Source organism: Fusarium verticillioides, chromosome 11, assembly GCF_000149555.1.
Source record: "Fusarium verticillioides 7600 chromosome 11, whole genome shotgun sequence".
NCBI classification, from domain to species: Eukaryota; Fungi; Ascomycota; class Sordariomycetes; order Hypocreales; family Nectriaceae; genus Fusarium; species Fusarium verticillioides.
The window spans coordinates 102,072-123,149 of NC_031685.1; the positions used below are offsets into that span (position 1 = coordinate 102,072).

The window sequence follows — 21,078 nt, forward strand, 5'->3', positions numbered from 1 at the left end:
GTGGGACTAGTCGAGTCCCCAATGGCGATGGGATACTCTTTGGTCCAATCGAACGCGGCAAGTATTCTACAGAGTAGGTATTGTTTATTCGTTGTCTGTCATTTTACAGGCTGCTCCATCATTTAGCGACTCATTGGAGGTTTCAAAACAGACTCCATAAATCTCACCTTGGTGCATACCCTGTACCTCGATGTGAGTGAGACAGGGTTTGAGTAATGTGAGATTTTGTCGAACATGCTGCACTTCGTGACTGCATCACGGTGGACCTTTCTCATAAAATCTTACATCTTTTCGTCATTTAGGGAAAGAAGACAACCGTTTTCAATGTCAATGTAAGTCTTGATCATCACTGCGGTAAGGGGGCAGAGAAGAACAACAAGGCCAATGCAATGCAACATGAATTCTAGGGAACCACTATTCGTGCCTATGCTATAAACGTTATCCAATTCGCATTTCATGCTCAAACACAAATGATTTCCCACAAATGATTCTTTCTATAACAGTTCGTAAAGAACGCCTCAAGAAGCCTCTGCCTTGCGACCGTAGACGTAGCGAACAGTCATGTAAGCATGGACCTTTTTGTTTCTGAGGAACTTGCGCATCTCCATGAGGAAGACTTGATACTCGTCCTCAGGCCACTGAAGGATAGTCTTCCAGAGGAGGAGGGTGTAGCCTGGAGTTTCTCAGTATGGGAGAGAGAGGGGGGGAAGCTGGAGACGTACCTTCCAGATCGTTCTCGAGAGTCGCCTTGACGTAGTTACCGACCGAACGGAGTTCAGGGTCGCGGGCCCAACCACCAATAGGGAACTAAACCATCAGCCTTGCCTCACAATCTTTGGACTTTAACTCACCTTGTACTCAATACTCTTGATGTCGGTGAACCCAGCGGCCTGGATGCCCTTCTCCTGCAAATCACCCTCCTGCACGAAGAACGGGCTTCCAAGAGCAGCGCCACCTTCAGTGAAGAGCTTCGCCCAGAGCTTCAAGCAGTCAATATCATCAGTGGTTCCGTCATCACTACGGATGTGGACGTCTGCTTCGGCGGATTGGATCCAGCCGTCGGGGGCACAGCAGCGGTAAGCTTCCTTGAAGAGGGACGCCCAGTCTTTGATGGCGCCGAAGAGATAGCGGATGTGGATGAAGTCAAAGGTGTTTGTGTCCCATGTCCAGCGGAGGGTGGCGTCGTCGATCTCGAACTTGACGTTGGGGGGAACCCAGCTGGGGATGGTGAGTGAGATGATTGGGAAGGGAAGGGGGGTGGCGTACCTGGGTTGAATGGGTGAGAGGTCAGAGCCGATGACTTCAGCCTCGGGGTATTCGTCTGCGAAATCACTAAATGGTGAGTCATCATCATGGTGTAGGGTTGAGATGCCTTACATCGCCCAGATACCTGTACCTGATCAGCCAAGTCAACGAACGATATGCATGTAAGTCTCACCTGTTCCGGTTCCTACATCGAGTACTTTCTAATCGGTGTGAGCATGTCACAAGACCAATGATACATGCACTTACCTGCACGTTGTCCTTGATAGGGGCAAGGAAGAGCTTTCCACTGAGAAGCTGCGTCAAAGCGTGATGGCTAGCGAATGTCAGCAAGGTTCAGCCCCCGAGAAGGTGTCGCATACTTGATGTCAATGGACGCAGATTGCTGCTCATCGTTAGGAGTAAAGTACTCGGTAGGATGTCTATCACTGTGAAACGTCCGGCCCTGAATAGTGCGGTACTCAAGGATGCTGGAGGTGATGGAAGCAGTGGAGCTCGCCCTGCAGAACGGTCAGCAACGGTGAGGTAGTATCAGCAAGGGTCCCATACGCATCATCACCAACAGCCGAGTCGGTCTCACTCTCATCGCCATCCTAACAGGCATTAGTAACGGCCCGGAATACGCATATCTATACGAGAACTGCGTCAAACTCACCTGTGGATCAGCAGCGGGAACTAACTCAGGCTGCGGCGCTGGAGCTGACTCAACGGCCGACGCTAGATCGGACCGAGCCGCAGCAGGAGCAGCAGGAGCAGCAGCAGGAGGAGAGGAGGGCTGTTCGGACATGCTGTACTGCAGTGCGTGACCAACAGTATCTACAAGGGCTGGAATATGACTCTGCTTGTGTCGTTCTGCGTGTGATGGTGGAATTTGACGTCGACCAACAGCGAAAAAGGGGATTGAGGGGAACTCTTGGGCACGCGAGGCGCGTTTGGTGATACGATAAAGAAACAGGTTTTGGTGGGGCTGACATGCGGTTTAGAACGAATGCGGTTTGGGCTTGTTTGCTTCTGGGGAGCCAATGGAATTATCGATGGGCAGTGCAGACGAGAAAAGAGGCTGTCAGCCGATGTTGAACACTCGGTAAAGGGAGTAACCGAAAGGAACAAGAGAGAAGACGATGTCGAGATCATTTGCGAAATCTGACAAAGTTCGAGATCGTATAGACTTTTAGAAACAACACAGATGGAAGAGGCATGCCCACCAATGCCATCGCTTATCTTTCAGACCAGCCAATCAGCAAGCAGCAGGCCACTCTATCCATGACCATACCAGACCAGACCAATACCAGGTCCCAAGTCGAATATATCAAAATCCATTGTTAGGCATTCAAAACAATCATTAACCCTCAGGTATCAAGGTCGCTGGTCACGTTATCACAAGTCTTGTCTCTACAGTTGAATTGGGAGAATAGTTCTGCTTCTGCATGTATTGAAATCAGTCTACGACCTTGACTTGGTCGGTGTCTATCCTTCTGAACCAAGTTACCGATCTGATTCCGATTTTGCCCTTTGTTGGCGTTTGTTTTCCCACTGTAGGTAAGGCGTTTGAGTGTCTCGGACGAGAGTCGCGTTCCCTTGACCCCAGCATGCGTTTGTCTGAAGCAGCTGGATATGGTAGTTCGAACCACTTCGAGTGGGAGCCGTAGGACAATCTGCTCATAAAGAGCATCGCCGAGCGTCTCCTTCAGTGGCTGAAGCCACTTGTCCTCCCCGTTGTCCTCTATGGCCTGCTGCAGCTTGATGATTTCCAAAATCATCGTAAACACGATACCAGCGTTTCTCTGGGTCCCGAGGAAGGTTTCCAAATGCGCTAGGGCCTCGTGCAGCTTTCCAACTCCCATGTGCCTAGGGACAGCTTCACCGGTCTCGCCAGTTGCAATTCCGACGAGAGTCTTGTCCGCCTCGACAAGCGTCTTCCGAAAATCTTCAATGACTTGGTACGTTAATTCGTTAGCAGTGTCCTAGTTCATCTGATGTTGCCACCAGTACTCACCAGGGTATTCAGTTGAATCGCGAAGACCAACAACCCGGGCCATGATGGGGGGTGCCTAACCCCCCACGTCAAGCTCAGGGCGGAGCATGATACTCATGTCCTCGTTCACATCCCGCTGCAACTCCACAATTTCCTTAAGGTCGCCGATCAACTCTCGGTAGGCGTCGTTGACAGCATCGAGCACTTCGAATCCGTTTGGCTCGTCTTCGCTTCTGAGCGCTTCTAGGGCGGTGAGACACTCCTCCCACGCCTCGTGGGTGAAGTCACCCCTAGCCTTGATTTCTCTGATTATGCCCTCGAGATACGCGTGCGGTAGGGGGATGGCCGGGCGGTCCTCGATGTTCAGAGGCCGCTGAGGCTTATGCTCACGGCAAATGATTGAAAGAAACGTTCCAGAAAGGCCGTGGAGAAAGTCCATGTTCAGTGTTTCTTGAGGATACGGAGTGTCGAGGTAGCGGTATGTGAATATAGCGATCAAAAAGAAACAGAATAAAAAGTTAAGAGGGTGGATGAGATGTAGAAGTTGTGAAAAATAAGAACGGTAGGGTGCAGCACTAACTTTTAGTTACTAAATATGGTGGGAGCAGAGTGAATAGGGCTAAAAACCATACCCAAGTGTATATATAGATATTGATCATTGTGTAGTTAAATTTATTATTCATCTTTACGTAAATAATTACGATTTACTTTATTATATAGTCTTGTAGTGTCTGTTTAGCTTGGAGACTTGTCTTTGCTTTATATGAATCAATTAATGTAGTCCTGCTTGTCTATACTTGACTTGGTTGGCGGCTGTCGTGTGACTGAAAATGATGGCCTTGAAATTGACTTTGATCTCAGCTCTCATATTCGTCCTGGATCGATTGCGACATTCTTTGGCTTTTTTTCCTTATGAGTCTGCCCTCGTCATTGTTGAGGCAAAGAGAGATAACTCCTCCGTGCACAGCCAGGAGCCAAGGCATCTTCTTTGTGTATAAAACTCCTCACCCCCTCAGAAAACAACAAAAGTACAGTAGAGCAGGCACTAATCCCATCCCAGACGATGGAGCAATCATCTCATCATCAGTACTAAGCAAGTATTCGCCCGCAGCAACAGCACTACAAGTTGAAACAAGAAACGATTAGCAAAATGAGCTGCGAAACAGGGTTTGAAGTCCTTACATCTTCTTCCAAGGGCCACCGGCAGCGCACCGACTGTTGTGTCGAGATGCGGTACCACCGATCAGGCAGCCCCAGCCTCCAAGACTTGCTCATATAGAGCATCCCCAAAGGAATCCTTCAGAGGCTGGAGCCACTTGCCCTGCCCCTGCTCCTCCACAAAGCGTTGTAGTTGGATGATCTCCAAGATCATCAAGAACACGACGGTTGTGTTGTTCTGCTCCAAAAAAAACTTCTCAAGCTGCGGGAGTGCATGGGTAAGAAGCTTGTCGATGCCCGTGAATCGTTCGACGGGTTCACCACTTTCGCTGGTGGCATTTCCAGACAGTATCTCGCGGGTCTTAGCCAGCTCTGTGCAAAAGGTGTCGATCACTAAGTAGGTCAATTAGTTAGCAGAGGGTTCTATTGTCTTGTCTTTCCACCAGTATCCGTACTCACCTGGGAGATCATTAGGGTCGTCAACTCCGACGATCCGGCACATGACGGCTGGTGCCTAACCCAGCACGTCTGCTACCGGTCGAAGGAGAACACTAGGGTCTTCTTCCGCATCGCTTTGAAGGTGCGAGAAGTCCTTCAGATCCAGGATCACCTCGTTGTACGCGTCCTCTGCCGCGTCGAGAACAGCGAACACATTCACCTCGGCCTCCTGATCGTCAAGTTCCTCCAGCTTTAGCTGGCACGCTTCCCACGCCTTGTGGGTATATGCCCCCCTATTGCGGAGCACGCCGATCGTGTTCTCCAGATACAAAGAAGGAATCGCGATATTTGGTCGATTTTCAGCAATCAGAGGACGTTGCGGGTTGTAGTCCGCACACAACACTGAGTGTAAAATCACCCCGGGTAGGGAAGACATGCTGGTCTTTACTTTGAGATTAGAGAAGGAACGGTGAAAAGTTGAGAGGGGCCGACTTGCGTACCAAGTAGTGTTTGATTAGTATGAAGATGATTCCTTTGATTTTGACGGTAGTGATCTGAGAATGAAAGGAAGTGGTGAAGGTTGTAAAAAGACGAGAGAGGTGGGATTCAGCACTGACCTTTTATCACTGAACATGGTGGGGCATGAACAGCCAGTTAAATGGGCCTAAATATCTGCCAGTGACATCAGTTCCTCCTGAATTGTAGCAGTGTGAAAGATGGGAGCAGCCCATGCACCTATTAAAGGTAAAGTGGGTATCTTGAACATTTATTTCACTTCATTTTTGTTCATTCTATAGCCGAAATGTTCAAGTAATGCATACAGAACAACCTCCATGACATGAGCCCCCAAGCTTTTGCTCTTGTTCATGGCCTTGTTCCCAGCCTGATGGGCAACTTCTTCCTCAAAAGCGCAAGTCCTCAGTCATGATGCCACCAAGAACCAGCCAAAACGCAACAACCCATAACCCGCAAATCGCTGCAACCCCGTACCAAAGGATTCTGGCACCAAGCGTAACATCTTTAAACATTCCAACCAAGAAGGACGACAGTACCAGGCATCCAAAGACAAAGAAGCCAATGTTGACCGCTAACAGAAACTTTCCTCTGAAACTCTCTCTATATGATTCGTTTCGAAGAAATTTACTGTCTAATTCTTTTACAACAGCCACCAGACTCAACAGGATCATGATAATGAGAACGATAGCCGCGAGAAGCACCACCACGCCGAAGAAGTCGTACAGAAGTGTCCCTAGATCTTTGAACCTCGTTTGCATGCTCAGAACACCGGCAGCGAGCGATAGAGGCAGAAAGATTGTGGCCAAGAGGGTAAGTTGTTGGACGCTCCTATTTTGATTGATGTTCCGTGCGAGTTCAAGGTATTTCAGATCGTGATCAAGTCGATCAGAGAAGTTCTGAAGTTGCTCCCTTGCCTCCCGACAGAGCCCTCGCAATTCCATGTCAATTGCCATGAACTTATTCGTATGAAGTGGTGTGTCAACGACTGGAGACATCGATCTCACAACATCAATCAGAGATTCCGTGGTGCATATTAATTTACGACCCATCTCTGCAAGGTCTTGATATTCGTACGACCGCTTGATGATTGTCTTCAAATTCCACTGCCGAAGCTCGGCCTTGCTAGGGTTTGTGGCTGCATCATCTGCGTGGTCGATCTCGTCTGCTTCCAAGATGTTGAGGAAACTGATAAAGAGTTTCATGCATGCGTGGTGGAACTGTAGAAGAAACAATTGCCTCCAGTTATCATTAGAACGAACGGTAATGTAAAAGGGATCTAGCAATTCGAGTTCTATCCTGATTTGGTTTGCGGAATTGAAGTCTGAGGAACCATCTTTTGGCCGTTCTCGAGCATATGTATTGCATGTGATGCGAGCTGACAGCGTTAAAAAAAGGTCTATACTCTATGCAGTTCCTCAAACACTTACCGCATTTCTTCGTGTCTTCTTCCGAAACCCTAATGAGTCTTGTGACTTTAACTGGCCATCCAGTCTCATACATGGTGATATGGTACGAAGCATTCGGAGAAGCTTGTTGCCATTGCTTTGAGAGTTGCATGAACCCCGGGACAACTGTGAATGTGTCCTTAGGACCATCAGATCCTTCTTCCATCACCGTTAGTCGTATCATATGGTTGCTGTGCAAGGGGAGATGATGTGCTAGCTCATCTTGGGTTACGGTTTCCACTTCGGGGTTGCAAAGATATTTCCAGCACGATTCTCCTTCAAGTGCAATATCGCAAACCCCGTACAACCGAGTTCCGCTGGGACCAAGGCGAACACTGTTCTTCCATTTCCGCCTGTCAAGAAGTCCTTCTCTTCCTTTGACGGACTTGCGAAATAATAAAGTGTTTTTTATGAAATTAAGACACAGCCAGGCGGTGGCAGGGGCTGCTTGTATGTAGATGTCAACTATGATGCTGAGGTATTGTTGCAGTTGAGTAGGAGCCATGATGGGTGCCTGGAGGTAGTCTGTTTATCCTCTAGGAAATGTAATTAGACTTATCTAATATGCGTCAGATCTGATAGCTAGTGTTACAACCGTGCAACTTGCCACCATAAGAATTATACTTAGTTATCAAGCCGCTGGATATTGATGTCGTTCTCACATTAGGTAGAATACAATCATGAGGTGCGGGGTTTCTGGCATGGCTTGAGGCTGAAAGCTGCCAAGAACACGAACCAATCGCCATGCAGGACATACTGCAGTGATATGCAATGCTTATTCGCTCAAAGGTGCTACAGCTGGTCGACGTGGTATTGAAACCGGAAATGGCTTAAGTTCTCTACCACGATCATCCCAAAGCACCAGTAGTTACTAACTGCCCTCACAGGAGAACACTTTCCAAGGTTCTTACTGGCAACTAAACACCCAATCCCGAAAATACCCTACTCTTCGGCTTTCTGTCCCATCCAAAAGTAGTACTTCTCGTAAGAATGGATGTTGACATTATTCAGATCCTTTCTCGCATCAGCCAGGAAGACCTCGATCTCTTCAGGCCCCAAGATCTTGCGAAGGGGCTTGGCCGCCATGGCGCCAAACATGTCGCTGACAGCGGTCTTGAGGTACAATCCAATGAGGCGGAGCTTCTTGTCCTACTGGGAGTCAGCTCGTCCAGATCAACTGCTTGTGGTGCTGACCTTTGCCCATGTTCCGATGGGAACTTTGAGGACTTTGCAGGATACATTGGTGAAGCCAGCTTTCTCAAGCGGCTCACGCAAGTTCTCGCCCGCACGGAACTTCATACCAAAGCTGGCTACGGCTTGCTCAGCAATGTCGAAGAACTTGGCAAGAGGGGCGTCGGGAGCCAGGGAGCCGTCATCGCAGTTGGCGCGAGCATCGAGTTCTTGTATTTCGATCCAAGCGCCAGGCTTCATGTGGCTGTTGCGTGTGAGATGGGATGCAGATGGAATGAGGAGTGAGCGTACTCATGTGCTTGACGAAGAACCTTGACTTCGTCTTTTAGCCAGGGGCTGATGCAGCGCATATGCACAAAGTCGAAGTCGCCGCCGTGCATCCACTCGTCTTCGATGTCGTCGACGAGAAACTTGAGATTGGGGGGAACCCATGATGGTTGAATGGGACTAAGATCGACTCCTACCACAGATGCGCTGGGGAACTTATCGGCGACTTGGAAGGTGAGTCTTGTGGTCTTGCGAAAGAGCGGTCTGACCTACCATCGATGGCCCAGATACCAGTTCCGGTTGCGAGATCAATAATCTTCTGGGGGTTGCCCACGATGGGCGAGAAGAACAAGTTGCCACTTGAAATGTATATCAGTGTCTTGATCGCCGCGTAATCCCATGAGTTGTTCGTACTTGGTGAGCTCCAACATCATGGCGTGCTTCATGTCGTCGCGGTTCTGCTCCGCATCGTCATTAGGGATCGGATACCTGTCCATATCAGCTATCCATCGCAACATGCACCCCCAGGTTCCTCACGTTCCATGACGATATTGATGATACTATCCAAAATCAGCATGTTTCTCAGACTCCAAGCCGTCCAACTCACCCGTCTTCCATTCTCAAAAGCATGCTGATAGATACTCGTGTTCAAACTCGTCGAACTAGACGATAAAGTCGCCGAGTCAAAGTCCGACGTCTCAAACTCATCCTCCTCATCTGCCCGCTCATGCGCGGCAATAGGCTCAATCGGTTCCTGGGTCGTAGTCACTGGTTCCGCCATGATTCAAATAATTGAAGTTTTAGCGTTGCTACCCGAATGTTCCGCGGCGGGAAGCGTAGTAGTGTTGAGGAATGGTGGACTAGGGTGATTTTCAAGCCCCGCATCCATCGCGCGAAGAAAATGGCGCAGGACCCTTGAACATGACGGAGACTTTTGTGCACAGTGGGACATTCAGGCTGATTAGGGAAAGTGACTGCATTTTTCATTTCGGAAGCTCATTATCTATCCTCTACTCTAGGTATCAAACATAAGAAGCATTGCATGCATTGCAAAGAAAGAATCCAAATCATAATCATAATCAGGCATACTGGATAGTGAATTCCATGCTCTGTCCGGGAACGCATCTTGTTCCTGGCGCAACAGCCATCGCGACTGACCAAGTACCTGAAGCGCATCGCTGGAAGGCTGTTCCTGTCGTGATGCAGTTCCAGTAGCCCTCAGGCTTGCAAGCTGTGCCAGGAGTGATGACACCGGCGGCGGGTTTGGTCGGCGCAGGCTTGATCGGTGTAGTGGTGCTTGTTTTGCGGGTTGTTGACTTGAGGGTCGTCTTGGTCGCCTTCTTGGTGGTTGAAGGAACAGTGATGAAAACACCGCCGGGGCTGTGAAACATGTTAGCAAGATCAAGCAAAGACAGGGAAAAACTTACGCTGTGGTCTTCGCTGGTGCCTTTGTCGTAGTCGGCTTCTTTGTAGTGGTTGTCTTCGTCGGAGAAGGAGAACCAGAGCCGGAGGGAATATAGGGTGCTGGTAAAGCGGCACACTGGCCGACCGGCGGTCCAGTGTTGTTCGAAGTGAGGTCAACATTAGGTCCCGGCTGAGGAAACATGAGGTCAACCATCTCCGTAGTTTTGCATCCATTTCCGACGTTGGCTACAAACATAGCAGGCCGCTTCTTGAGTGCTGTCTTTGCTGTTCCACTTCCAGCCTTGACCGTGATAGCCGCACAGTTCATGTACATCTCGCGGTTTCCAATCCTGTTAAACCAAGTCCAAGCGAAAATAGCCTCTCCGGCTGGTGTATCAGCCGGAAGAGTAAATTGAAAGTTCGAAGTCGGCGCCTTGGGACAGTTTCCAATCCACGACTGGATAACGACCCAAGTCTTGCCGCGATCAAAAGAGAGTGAGACCTGGCAGCTGCCGCCGCCGTGATCAGCACCGCCAGCGATGCTGATACTGTACGACTTTCCAGCCTGCCACGTAGCGGTCGGTGCACCAGCAGCGGTGCCGTAGAGAGAGTTGTATCCCTTGCAGGGAAAGTTGCTTCCGTCGGCGTTGAGAGGCGAGGTCATGCTATAGTCGATGTCCTGTCCGGCGTTGGGGTTGTATTTACTCTTGAAGGGGGCAGGATATGTCATCTCCATGTGGGCTTGAGCTAGACCAGCTAGACCGAGCGCTGTAGCGAAGGCGTTGAAGAGCTTCATGATGAGAAAGAGAGTTTTGGTGTTTGAAGGGGGAGAGAAGGAAAGGGAAAAAGCCAAGAGGCTGTTGTTATGTATGTAGAAGAATGTGTGATGAGAAGGAATCGGTGGGAAAACGGTGAGGCTTTCGATTACTTTTATACATTTTTCAGGACGTGCAATATTGGTTTCGACGTGCCAAGGTTGAGAGGTCAGTCGAGAACTAGGGAGGATTGCGGGTTCGTGTTAGTGCAGCGGGCTAGAACGTGCTCCCTCCCTCCCAGGGATGTGAAGGGGAGACAAAACCAGCGTCAACACCAGCCGCAACCAATTTTCAGCGTGCATAACTGTAGTACAGTGAGTTTTTCAGTGAAATATCTCGTGGGAGTACAAGTTTCAGAATGGCTGGGAATTGGTCATATGCTGCGTGATTGAGACATGGTGACGGGTGAGTTTGCATCAGGGGGGGTGAAGGGATAAGACTTTTTGATGCAGTGAGTTGCTCAGAATGGCTGGTAGTGAAGTTTTTGCAATTTGAAACTTGGAATTGGGTAATGGGTATCATCATGAGGCTCTGATGTTACGTAGTTGAAGTGATGTTTTGCTGGCGAACACATTGATCCAGATGGCTGGATGTGAGACATGCGCCAGTGACAATGGCCGCCAGGGTTGGGAATATGACGGGATGACCGCGAGACCTTCTACAGTGTTTCAGGACAGTAGGAAAACATTCACGGTCAATTGAGAGATCGATTGTAGGGTAGCGCATGTGCTGCGTGATCAAGGGCCTTTGGTGTCGAACAATTGAAACGATCGCAAAGCAGATTGTACGATGACCAGTCACTGTGTTCAATAGTTTTACGGAATACACTCACCGTTCAGTCATCAATAATGAACCATAGTAAAAACATCAATTGCCATGAATATCTTCAATGCTCTAAAAGCTTTCCACGAAAAGCAAAGCATTTAGACCAAAGCTGCCGTTAACCGTTACGCCGTCCCATAATCCATTCCTGCATTGCCCCAGTGCCACGCGTTAGAGAAAAATGCAAGGTCCCGTCCCTGAAAATCGCATTCCTCAAATCCCGGTTTTGTAAAAAGATCGGAATTCTGCTGTGGCGGGTCGGTCGCGTAGCGTGCTTGACAGGAATGTGAGATGGTTTAAAGCGGGCGGGATCATCACTGGTTTTGGGGTTCGTCACGGCGAAGATTGGTCTGGACGGTTGGCATCTTTGGCGAGAGAAATGGCAAGAGACATGTGATTGAGTTCTTTTTATAGATTGTGTTTCGTTTTAGTGAGGTTCGGGGCACGCCGTCAAAAATTGTCTCGGGCGCGGCGCTTGGTGTAGCAACCCCAGGAGCGCTAGACAAAACGCCAAGTTCACAAAGAAAGGCAATGAGCTTGCACCAATTTCTTATCGAATGACGTCAAAAGCGATATAGATCTGTTGTTACAATTGTGGTTGCTACATTGCGCTCGGGTTTTGCGGAATGTCGACATATCAACGACGTCAATGACTTTGTAACTGGGGCATATCCCCGAAGAACAAATTTGTCAGCTGGAGTTGATGCATTAAAACGCTTCAATAAACCGTTACATCGCTCGATAAACAAGATGCGCGACCCTACTCCTGCCACTAAAACTTGATATCAAGTTCCATTGTGGATCTTGATTTACGCTGGTGACGATTTTATCATCGATTCTTGGCGTCACTATGGTCTCCGCCCAAGATTTTCTAGAATGTGACCTACATACACAATGGTGATCGCATCAAGGTTATAACCATGTCGCGCAACCAAGAAGATTCGTCACCAAGTTTTTGTTCCTTTTGCTCTCTTGAATTACCCGTGATTCAAAATGCAGCCCGATATTCCTTACCGACAAACCCATCTACAGGCTCCAGATGAGTGGAAGCTAGAGCAAGGCCTCGAGCCCGCTCGTCTCGGCATCCGTAACCAGAGCAGTATCCAGATCAACACAGAGCCTCATCGACTCAATCCAAGTGACCACGAAGAACTCAAGGGTACTGATATCTCTGAGGATCCGGATCTCGACGTTCAAGATGAGCGACCTGGTTGGAAGGGTTATGTCGAGTGGGAAGATTACCCTGAGAAGAAAGCCAAGGCTCACCAGCGCTTTTCGCGCTTCACGTTTCCCCCTCCACCTGAGTTCCAGTTGGAGCCTCTTCCGGCAACGAACCCCGTTCTCGAGGGTAAGAGATGGAAGTTGTGGCATAAAGCTATTGGTGGAGTTTTGGATCAGGTGCCGCAGATCAGTTGGGAGACTGTTCTCAAGGTGAGTCGCCCCCCAAGCGCTCGGGTTTCGAGGGATCACTAACAAAATTTTGCAGGAAAAACACCCGGAAATGCTTCATCTCCTCGAATTTCCTTACAACGGAGAAGCGCCCAAAAGCCTTTTGACCAAAGACTACATCATGCCAAACGAACTTCATTTCGTTCGCAATCACGGCGGCATTCCGGACATTGAAGCAAGCGCCTACGACATCCGTCTCGATGGGCTCGTCAACGACCCCAGACACTCACCCTCGCAGACTTACAAAACGAATCCCTCTTTCCAGAGTAGCAAGCTCGTAACCATTCAGTGCAGCGGTACTTCGTCGCCTTGGAAGCAAATCGGTCGAGTATCCCAGTGAAGGCGACGAAATGATCAACGCCCCCCTGGGCCGAAGGTGCTATAGGTACAGCGAAGTGGACAGGCGTCAGTCTGAAGAAAGTCATCAAGTACTGCGGCGGTCTCAAAGATGGTGCCAAGCATCTTGAACTCTACGGCGCGGATACGTATTTTAAAGGAGGACAGTGCATGAACTACGTCGTGTCTGTGCCGTGGTCAAAGGTCAAGGCGAACGAGGTCATGTTGGCTTGGGAGATGAATGACAAGCCATTGCCGAAGATTCATGGTTTTCCGTTACGGGCTGTTGTTCTTGGGTATATTGGGGCGAGGAGTTGTAAGTGGCTTTATCGGATCAAGGCAATTGAGAGACCGAGTCTTGCACCGGTACAGAGTAGGGAGTATCTGTACTTTCAGCAACAGACTGGAAAGCATAACCAGCTTCCCACCAGTAGGTCTCACTTCCTCCAGTCCTCGAATCAGACACTGACTGTTTTGTAGTGGGTATTCAGATCCAGGAGATGCCTGTCAGCAGCGCCATCATGTCGCCTTGGAATAAGGAAGTTGTCGTCCACGACGGTGAAATAGAAGTCAAAGGTAAGTCTCCAATCGCATAATACCAAGAAGTTACTTACTCTTCAAGGCTGGGCCTACTCAGGCGGAGGCCGCTGGCCCGAACGTGTAGAAATCTCCTCCGACGGCGGCTACGTATGGTACGCCGTACCCATCGAGAACCTCTCCCCAAAGCACAAGTTCGCCTGGCGCACCTTCACCGGCAAAGTCCCCTGCGACCACGAAGGCTGGACCGAACTCGTTGTTCGCTGCTGGGACAACAGTCTGAACACGCAACCAATGGAAGTTCGACATAGCTGGAACTGGAGCTTGCATGTGACGAGTAGTTGTCACAGAGTCAAGATTTACAGTGTCAATGCGAAGAGAGAGGCTACGAGGAAGAGATTGAGGGAGTTTGATGAGCATGGGCAGGGGTTTACGCCTATTACTAGACCGACGGATTTCGTGCCCATGAGTTTGGAGGAGTATGAGAAGGAGGTTGCAAATGTTGAACCGAGGGATGTTGATGATTAGACCATGTGATTGATCTAGATTCTAGAATTCAAGACACTTGAAGTCCAGGCTTGGCTATGATATGCTAGTCGAGGAGCAGATAGCCCTTTCACATCCCGTTTACAACAATCAATCTTCATAAACTCAACTTCTTGACCCCAGCGATTCCGACTAGCCTCAGCTTTTGTATTGCTCTCAGTGAGAGGCTAATGCTCTGCGATCCCTCCCTAGGCGTCATTAAGCAAGCAGGTAGCCTCTCCAGTGGAGGAAAGAAAACTTAGGACCTTTATCCTAAATGATCTAAAGACTTTGGTAAGTTAGCATAGGTTCAGGATACCTTTCACTGGTCTTAATTCAACATCCAATTTTAGAGTCTGGTTTCTTCTTGCTCCTCAAGACCTCTCCAGCATACAAGCATGTTTTGGGACTTTCACAACAACAACCAAGAAGGCGCTCACTGTCTGATGCAACTGTTTGGACCTCGCGGTTTGCCATAGTCCCTCAGGAATATAAGTGGCTTTGGAAACCATACGTTCAAATTCGGTAAACCTGAAGATGGATCTTTCAAGTTCGTTAAGCTTCACGTCAAGCCTGACGATGGTATCAAGAATCTTTCACAAGAAGATGCCGTGCGTCTTGCAGGCGAAGAGCCTGATTATCATGTCAAGGATGTTTACAATTCTATTGAGAGAGGTGACTACCCCCCATGGACGATGTATCTCCAGGTCATGGATCCCAAAGAGGCAGAGACTTACAAGTGGAACATCTTCGACATCACCAAGATCTGGCCTCACAAGGACTACCCACTTATCCCTGTCGGAAAGCTTGTGTTGAACAAGAACCCAGACAACCACTTCCATGATATCGAACAAGCAGCCTTCTCGCCTTCGACGCTTATTCCGGGTATTGCTCCCGCGGCTGATATCATGCTGCATGCGAGAATGTTTTTGGCAGAGCCCAAGCCTACTCCTCCGACGTCGAAGATGAAGACTGAGAGCAGCCTCGTAATTTGTGGAAGATCTTCAAGGACAATGGGGAAGATGAAGTCTTTTTGAACAATCTGTCTGGTCATGTCAATAAGGCACTTCCCGAAGTTCAGGAGGCAAAAGTTCGTAAGTTACAAAGCTTATTACAAGTTCTTGGTGGAATTGGGCTAACAATGTGACAGGCATGCGGGCAAATGTTAATAAAGAGATTTCTAAGAGGCTGGAGGAGAAGTTGAAGAAGTTGACTGGGGATTTTGACCATTCCAAGGCACCGCCGAGTCAGACTGTGTTGGCGTCGAGGCGCAAGTGATGCGTCTTGGAGAAAGAAATATGCTCATGTGATACAATAATTGCCTTATTGAGGCTGTGGCATCGGTTATCCTTTCAAAAGGCGGGCCTCCTTTACGTAGACCGTGCTGATGCTCTTATCTCAAGTCGCACGAAGGGTCGTGTAACTCTGCATCACACGAAGCTGGACGTATTTCATGGAGAAGAAAAGCGTGTTCGGGGGCTCAATACCTTGCAACCGTTCTGTGTAACCCATACACCCTAAGAATAGATGCAATATCGTTTGCCAAAGATAGTTCCGTGCTCAGTCAGCAGCCTGTTCCTGCTGTGTTCCATGAACTGCCATCATCACATTCCGTCACTCTCGTATCCACCTGTACGTCAGATCAAAAGGGCCGAACTTGTCTGTTGAGTCGGGTATACAGTCCGTACGAATCAGCCTGGCCTGGTATGCTGGAAGCCACGACGCGTACACTATTTTGCCAAAATGCCATTTAAAACTTCTTCTAGACCTTTGTCGTTCTCATTCAGCAGCCGATGTCTATGTAGATCTTTCCTCTTCAGCTCGTCGACCAGGTCGAGTTTCGTTCAAAATGGAGAATGATGTCTCGAGTGCACCAGAATCCGACCAGAAAAAAGACCTCAGATCGGCACCAGCCTGGTCTCCATCCGAAGGCAGCTCCCATCAGCAGTCCCCGTTGCTCTACTCTGCGGCTCCTCCAGCCTGGCAGGGCACAACCACCAGCGAGACTAGTCTTCTGAACCCCGATCAAGAACCCGATAAAGCGATTCCAGCTATCGAATCTCACTGTCCCTCAACTTGGTCGAATATTCTCAGGGGCAGATGGCTAATGGTCGCATGTCTCGTCTTCGGCATCGCAGCAGCTGTTGGCCACGACACCCTCAACAAGTGCCTTTCGGGCAAAGAAGCAAAGAATCAAATCTGGTGGCTTCGGCTCGGGCAGTCTCTCGCTTTTATCTCAAAAGCCAACTCTGCTATTGCGGTCTCTCTGGCTTACCAACAAATTGCCTGGACGTCTGTCGCGCATCGGAGCTTCTCCGTGCATGCAGTTGACTCGCTCTTTGGTGCGGCACACAACGCCATTGAACTCCTCAACACTGAGGCTTGGAAGAAATCATGGTTTGCAATGCTTCTCGCTCTTTACATGTGGATATCGCCACTTGTGGTGATCTTCACCTCGGCGACTCTAAACGTCGACAGCCAAGTGGATAGGACATGCTATAATGTCCGGACCCTCAACTTCGACCACGAGGCGAAGAAGAAGTGGACGCACCTGAGAAAGGCAGAAGGCGATGAGATATTGCAAGGTGGCAGAATATCATGGTACAACGATACATTGCCAGATGAGGATGGTCCTGATGTCTTTGACTTTTGGATCAGCCCAAGTGCTTTCCTCGAAGAGATTGCATCCAGAGTTCTGACAGGGGGACAGGCACTGCAGCGAGACGAAGTTTCTGATGAAATCTGTGGGGAAGGGTATGATTGCTCAACGGTGATCTACTTCACTGGCCCAGGTTACAAGTGTGAAAGACTCGCCAACGGCACCAACTCGATGGTCAAACAGTTTAACGGCATGGATGCCCCGTTCAATATGAGCAGGATGATTCCTGAGGGATGGAATACTTACAATTGTGTCGCCGACATTGGAGACTACTCTGAACGCCAGATCGAGCACGAGAAATATTTCAACAGACCTTTGCAGACCCTTCCATTCCCCAAGAATCTCGGCGCTCTCAGAACAGAGCCAATCATATGGCTAGGCTATGTCACCGTCGACGACGTCCTGGTCAGACACGCCGAAAACAGCAGCCAAAAGGGATGGGACACGGATTTTACACCCATCATTTCGGCTTGCGAGCACTGGGAGGTCAATTACACAGTCAACCTGACATACACGCGGGGCTTTCAGTCGTACAACGTTACGAATCGGGAGTATCTGCACAAGGTCATCAATACGACATACGTGGACGACTCAGCTGACGACGGGACGTTGGACAAGACTGTCGCGGAACCACAAGAGAACTACGTGTATCCTAAAGACTGGAAGGCTTATCAACGCATTGCAGCGTTTCACTCGCTGGGGCTGAAATTACGACAATTGCTGCACGGAGGCTTGTCGCTTCCCGATAAAGGGAAGAGTACCGAGATCATGACGTCGAAGTTGGTCGGACGGCATGAGTTTCTGCCTGTCCCTAATTTTGAGAACCAAATACAGAGGTTGTACGAGAATTTGATAATTTCGTTGTTATCGGATACACAGTTACTTATGGTGTCGTGGGCAGCGAATCCGGATGAACCATCTGGAACACGGCCTATGAGGAATGGGACAGAATATCCCTGCATCAGAAGAACAACAGCTGGGTTCTTCTTTTATCGGAGACATATTCTTGTCAGTGTGTATGCTGTTTCGTTTGTCATTGTAGCTATTGGCGTGGCGTACGGGATGAAAGCTATGAGGCAGGATGGAGTCGAAGAGTTGCGGGAGGTTACATTTTCGTCAATTGCAGTCGCAACTAAGAGCGTGCGCTTGAAGGGTAATAGGAGAGATCATAAGATCAGAGCGTGGCTGGTTGAGGACGAGCATGAGGGTAGAGTGTATGAGTTCAAGAATGAGGAAGACACAGAACGTAAGAGGAGGGCTGGGGCCATGGGGAGTGTCTGATGCTGGGTACTTCCTTCATCGACCTGTATCGAAGTGCATTGATTGAGATCGGGATCTAATAACTGACGGACGAAGGGATAAACCTTCACACTTAAGTGGACGTGGCAGCTAACTGCAATGAAACATGGTATATATCTATAGCGACTCTAATCTTTTAATAACTTATTAGCCCTGTGCTTAATCTCCTTGCTGAACCGAAAATTGATCGGACTCTCACTCCCAACAAACACAAACCCATCATACAGCGCACATCCCACTACCGACCCTATCAATGTCGCCGCCCAAGGCCCGTAGAACCACCATCCGCTGTGAAACACATTTGACTCTCGATATCCAACCGCATACGCAACAACTCTCGGTCCAAAATCAGAAGCAGGATTCAGGGCGGATCCAATGTTGTATCCAAGGGTGAACTTGAGGGTCGTTACCAGAAAGCCGAGGACCAGAGCATGCATGCCAGCGCCGGGTGGGTTATTCTGGTCATCACCTAGTGCAAAGACTGCGATCATCATGATGGCGCTGCCGACGACTTGGTTGAAGAATGCGGATTGGAGGGAAACCCATTCTCGAGGTGTTGAGAAGAATGTTTTTGACATGCCGTCCATTTCGGGATCGACGTAGTGGATTGAGTCAGCGTAGATACCGTACGCAAGAGCTCCGGCGACGATGCTGGCGATGAATTGGGCGAGGATGTAGATAAAACACTGCCGCCATGGAAAACCACGGAATAGGGAGAGAGATATGGAAATAGCGGGATTCATGTGTGCGCCTGAGACACCGCCGCCGAGGTAGATGCCAAACATCCATGCGAAGCCCCATGCCCAACAAGAAGTCTCGTAAGTTCCATAAGGCTGCGATTGCTTTGCCGAGAGGTTCACAGAGAGAGTACCAGTGAGACCTAGGAAGATGGCAACAGAAGTAGCAAGGAATTCGGCAAGTGGCTCAGGGTGCTTCGCTCGTATCCTCGCCCACCAATTCCTCATCTCATTCGGATCCGTTTCACCAGCTTCAACCTCTGGCTTCTCCTGCTGACCCAAAGGTTCGCTGTCAATTTTGTAGTCTGGCTGATTGTTACTCTGTTGATGAGAAGCAACTCTTGATGCAGGGTCGCGATGCGAAGGTGTTGCTGCGGGCGTTGCTTCACCGGGGACGTAGTCAAATACCGGCTGTCCTGCATCGTTGCGCTTTACGTTGTGCGCGACTCCAGATGCTGTTGTTCGACTCTGCTGGTTCTGCACGTCGCGTGATGCGATACTGGTTTGAGTGTGCATTCGGTATGGTTGACCTGAAGTGGTGCGCGAGGCATAGCCGGCAGGTGTATCCTCAGAGTCCTCTTTGACGATGGCCATTTCTTCGTCAACTTTTCCATCTGGTCTGATCGGTTTCACCACCTTGCGACGAACCCGGTGGGGAAGAGGTTTTCCGAGACTGAAGATTGGCTTCTTGCCTGCCTCGCCGAACCAAGGGTTCTCTTCATAGTATCCCTCTTCGGCAGGGGCATACTCATGATATTGGGATGCATGGTGCTGTACTGTAGGCCGCGCTGTACTGTGCCCGCTGGACATTCTGGTAAAGCGCCTTGAGCTGATGGGTCGCTTGCTCATTCGCGACACGAAACTAGATGGTAACCCATGGAGCGCACGCCGTCTTGAGTGTGTCGACTTTGCACGATCAGGTTGTGCTTCTCGGTCCGAGATGGTGCTGGGGATTCTGCTTGCGACATTCCCAAGATGCACCTGTCCCGGCGTCGAAGGCGTCGCGGGTTTCGAAAAATAATCATGATTCTGTTCCTGATGCCCGGTCATGGTAAACGCTCAAACTCAGTAGGTTCTTGCTCATTTCCACTGTAAAATCCGGGTTCAGAACTCTTATATGATTCAGGTACAGGTGAAGCAGCTGTTATAATAATGACGTTTGTCCTCCACTCTAACGTCAACCGGAGGTTTCTCTCCAAGTGTGGACTCTTGAGCCGCACGGTTTCGCCGCTAAAATCTCTTAATTGCGGGCCTGTCAACCGCTTAAATTGGGTCGCGATCTTGAGATCGAGAATGTTGCCCCTTTGAGGGTGTGATGTTCCTGGATCTTTCTCTTCTGGGAAGCGTAGTTGGCCGAATGAGGTGCTCAATGCTACGTATTCCTTGGAGGCAAAGATGAAAATTTGGTGTGTTCCTGGTCGGGATTCCTGAGATAAGGGTATATGTGGATCGTTGTATCGCCCTGTTGCGTGTCTGTGTTGGGTTTTCTCGAATATTCTTGTTTTCCATGCTTGGCTTCTCACCGCATGCTACAGCTATTCTTGGCGTCATGCATCATAATAACCAACTACAATTTTTTGTTTGACAAGTTGACCTGGTCTCCATTCTTGCAAACAGATAGCTACATAAACCAGTCCACAACAGGTTTATACAAAGACGACTGTTTTGCAACGTCGATTTAGCATGAAGACGTCTCAAGCCGCAAAATTTGATAAGTCAGCAGTTGAGATATGGAGGCTTTGAATACGAGAATGATGTTCCCTGGGCAAAAAGACCCCTGAAGTGAAGACGCTTCAAAGAGGTTAGTCTTCGCGCTTCATCCAATCTCCCACTGGATTCGAATAATTGTCACTATAACTACTGGCTGTTCCTTTGGTTGAATTCTCTTGAAACGTTTCAATCATTCCGTGTGATTGAGCTTGGAAAACTCAAGAATATCTGGAGTTACTTATCTCCTTCTTTTCTCGGACCATATTTCGGAGACAACAAATCGAGACTGGAAGCGATTTTCCCACTTTCCAAAGTCACAAGAGTCAAAGCAATGAAAAAAGAACTGATTTCTCTGTGTTGATTAAGGTTTCAGCCATAAGTCTCGACTGCAAGAAAGGGGGATGGCCTGGCTTTGTCCTCTATTCTTGAAGCCCCCTAACAGTAACAGTGTTCTCCAGGAACAATCAAGAAAGCGAATTAAACAAGGTCTGTTCGTCAAAAGGCCCAATCCAATGACAAGTAATTAGCAGTC

The 21,078-nt window shown here is 49.1% G+C and overlaps 12 protein-coding genes across 14 annotated transcripts; 4 read left to right on the top strand and 8 right to left on the bottom strand.

Annotated features, from left to right (window-relative positions):
* Positions 1 to 358: 358 nt before the first annotated feature.
* On the bottom strand, positions 359 to 2,278 carry FVEG_12851 (hypothetical protein). Its single transcript, XM_018902231.1, has 10 exons — positions 1,919 to 2,278; positions 1,813 to 1,856; positions 1,626 to 1,763; positions 1,513 to 1,579; positions 1,439 to 1,466; positions 1,378 to 1,390; positions 1,267 to 1,332; positions 852 to 1,218; positions 723 to 807; positions 359 to 673 (listed from the first exon to the last, which is right to left on the bottom strand). Exons 1-10 carry the CDS (start codon positions 2,048 to 2,050, stop codon positions 519 to 521), a joined length of 1,095 nt encoding a protein of 364 aa, XP_018760905.1. The 5' UTR covers positions 2,051 to 2,278; the 3' UTR covers positions 359 to 518.
* A 423-nt stretch (positions 2,279 to 2,701) lies between these two features.
* On the bottom strand, positions 2,702 to 3,677 carry FVEG_12852 (hypothetical protein; the record flags this gene model as incomplete). Its single annotated transcript, XM_018902232.1, has 3 exons — positions 2,702 to 2,773; positions 2,892 to 3,199; positions 3,320 to 3,677. 3 exons carry the CDS (start codon positions 3,675 to 3,677, stop codon positions 2,702 to 2,704), a joined length of 738 nt encoding a protein of 245 aa, XP_018760906.1.
* An 804-nt stretch (positions 3,678 to 4,481) lies between these two features.
* On the bottom strand, positions 4,482 to 4,898 carry FVEG_17374 (hypothetical protein; the record flags this gene model as incomplete). The annotated part of the gene is made up of 2 exons (XM_018906623.1): positions 4,482 to 4,789; positions 4,856 to 4,898. 2 exons carry the CDS (start codon positions 4,896 to 4,898, stop codon positions 4,482 to 4,484), a joined length of 351 nt encoding a protein of 116 aa, XP_018760907.1.
* A 12-nt stretch (positions 4,899 to 4,910) lies between these two features.
* FVEG_17375 (hypothetical protein) lies at positions 4,911 to 5,270 on the bottom strand (the record flags this gene model as incomplete). The annotated part of the gene is made up of 1 exon (XM_018906624.1): positions 4,911 to 5,270. One exon carries the CDS (start codon positions 5,268 to 5,270, stop codon positions 4,911 to 4,913), a length of 360 nt encoding a protein of 119 aa, XP_018760908.1.
* A 466-nt stretch (positions 5,271 to 5,736) lies between these two features.
* On the bottom strand, positions 5,737 to 6,961 carry FVEG_17376 (hypothetical protein; the record flags this gene model as incomplete). Its single annotated transcript, XM_018906625.1, has 2 exons — positions 5,737 to 6,725; positions 6,778 to 6,961. 2 exons carry the CDS (start codon positions 6,959 to 6,961, stop codon positions 5,737 to 5,739), a joined length of 1,173 nt encoding a protein of 390 aa, XP_018760909.1.
* Positions 6,962 to 7,426: 465 nt separating this feature from the next.
* FVEG_12855 (hypothetical protein) lies at positions 7,427 to 9,155 on the bottom strand. 3 transcript variants are annotated; one of them, XM_018902233.1, is made up of 7 exons: positions 8,861 to 9,155; positions 8,791 to 8,813; positions 8,668 to 8,742; positions 8,527 to 8,612; positions 8,278 to 8,479; positions 7,990 to 8,230; positions 7,427 to 7,944 (listed from the first exon to the last, which is right to left on the bottom strand). In XM_018902233.1, exons 1-7 carry the CDS (start codon positions 9,032 to 9,034, stop codon positions 7,738 to 7,740), a joined length of 1,008 nt encoding a protein of 335 aa, XP_018760910.1. In that variant the 5' UTR covers positions 9,035 to 9,155; the 3' UTR covers positions 7,427 to 7,737. The 3 variants fall into 3 exon arrangements, with proteins under 3 accessions (XP_018760910.1, XP_018760912.1, XP_018760911.1); XM_018902235.1 differs by having other exon boundaries at positions 7,427 to 8,230; XM_018902234.1 differs by having other exon boundaries at positions 8,668 to 8,813.
* A 55-nt stretch (positions 9,156 to 9,210) lies between these two features.
* Positions 9,211 to 10,758, bottom strand: FVEG_12856 (hypothetical protein). Its single transcript, XM_018902236.1, has 2 exons — positions 9,681 to 10,758; positions 9,211 to 9,633 (listed from the first exon to the last, which is right to left on the bottom strand). Exons 1-2 carry the CDS (start codon positions 10,451 to 10,453, stop codon positions 9,333 to 9,335), a joined length of 1,074 nt encoding a protein of 357 aa, XP_018760913.1. The 5' UTR covers positions 10,454 to 10,758; the 3' UTR covers positions 9,211 to 9,332.
* Positions 10,759 to 12,287: 1,529 nt separating this feature from the next.
* Positions 12,288 to 13,083, top strand: FVEG_17377 (hypothetical protein; the record flags this gene model as incomplete). The annotated part of the gene is made up of 2 exons (XM_018906626.1): positions 12,288 to 12,725; positions 12,781 to 13,083. The coding sequence occupies 2 exons, from the start codon at positions 12,288 to 12,290 to the stop codon at positions 13,081 to 13,083; spliced, it is 741 nt and encodes a 246-aa protein (XP_018760914.1).
* Positions 13,084 to 13,250: 167 nt separating this feature from the next.
* Positions 13,251 to 14,144, top strand: FVEG_17378 (sulfite oxidase; the record flags this gene model as incomplete). Its single annotated transcript, XM_018906627.1, has 3 exons — positions 13,251 to 13,509; positions 13,560 to 13,655; positions 13,702 to 14,144. The coding sequence occupies 3 exons, from the start codon at positions 13,251 to 13,253 to the stop codon at positions 14,142 to 14,144; spliced, it is 798 nt and encodes a 265-aa protein (XP_018760915.1).
* A 395-nt stretch (positions 14,145 to 14,539) lies between these two features.
* Positions 14,540 to 15,507, top strand: FVEG_17379 (catalase; the record flags this gene model as incomplete). The annotated part of the gene is made up of 3 exons (XM_018906628.1): positions 14,540 to 14,609; positions 14,679 to 15,235; positions 15,292 to 15,507. The coding sequence occupies 2 exons, from the start codon at positions 14,540 to 14,542 to the stop codon at positions 15,176 to 15,178; spliced, it is 570 nt and encodes a 189-aa protein (XP_018760916.1). The 3' UTR covers positions 15,179 to 15,235; positions 15,292 to 15,507.
* A 483-nt stretch (positions 15,508 to 15,990) lies between these two features.
* FVEG_12858 (hypothetical protein) lies at positions 15,991 to 18,081 on the top strand (the record flags this gene model as incomplete). The annotated part of the gene is made up of 1 exon (XM_018902237.1): positions 15,991 to 18,081. One exon carries the CDS (start codon positions 15,991 to 15,993, stop codon positions 18,079 to 18,081), a length of 2,091 nt encoding a protein of 696 aa, XP_018760917.1.
* Positions 18,082 to 18,193: 112 nt separating this feature from the next.
* FVEG_12859 (hypothetical protein) lies at positions 18,194 to 19,886 on the bottom strand (the record flags this gene model as incomplete). Its single annotated transcript, XM_018902238.1, has 1 exon — positions 18,194 to 19,886. The coding sequence occupies one exon, from the start codon at positions 19,884 to 19,886 to the stop codon at positions 18,228 to 18,230; it is 1,659 nt and encodes a 552-aa protein (XP_018760918.1). The 3' UTR covers positions 18,194 to 18,227.
* Between the last annotated feature and the right edge of the window lie 1,192 nt (positions 19,887 to 21,078).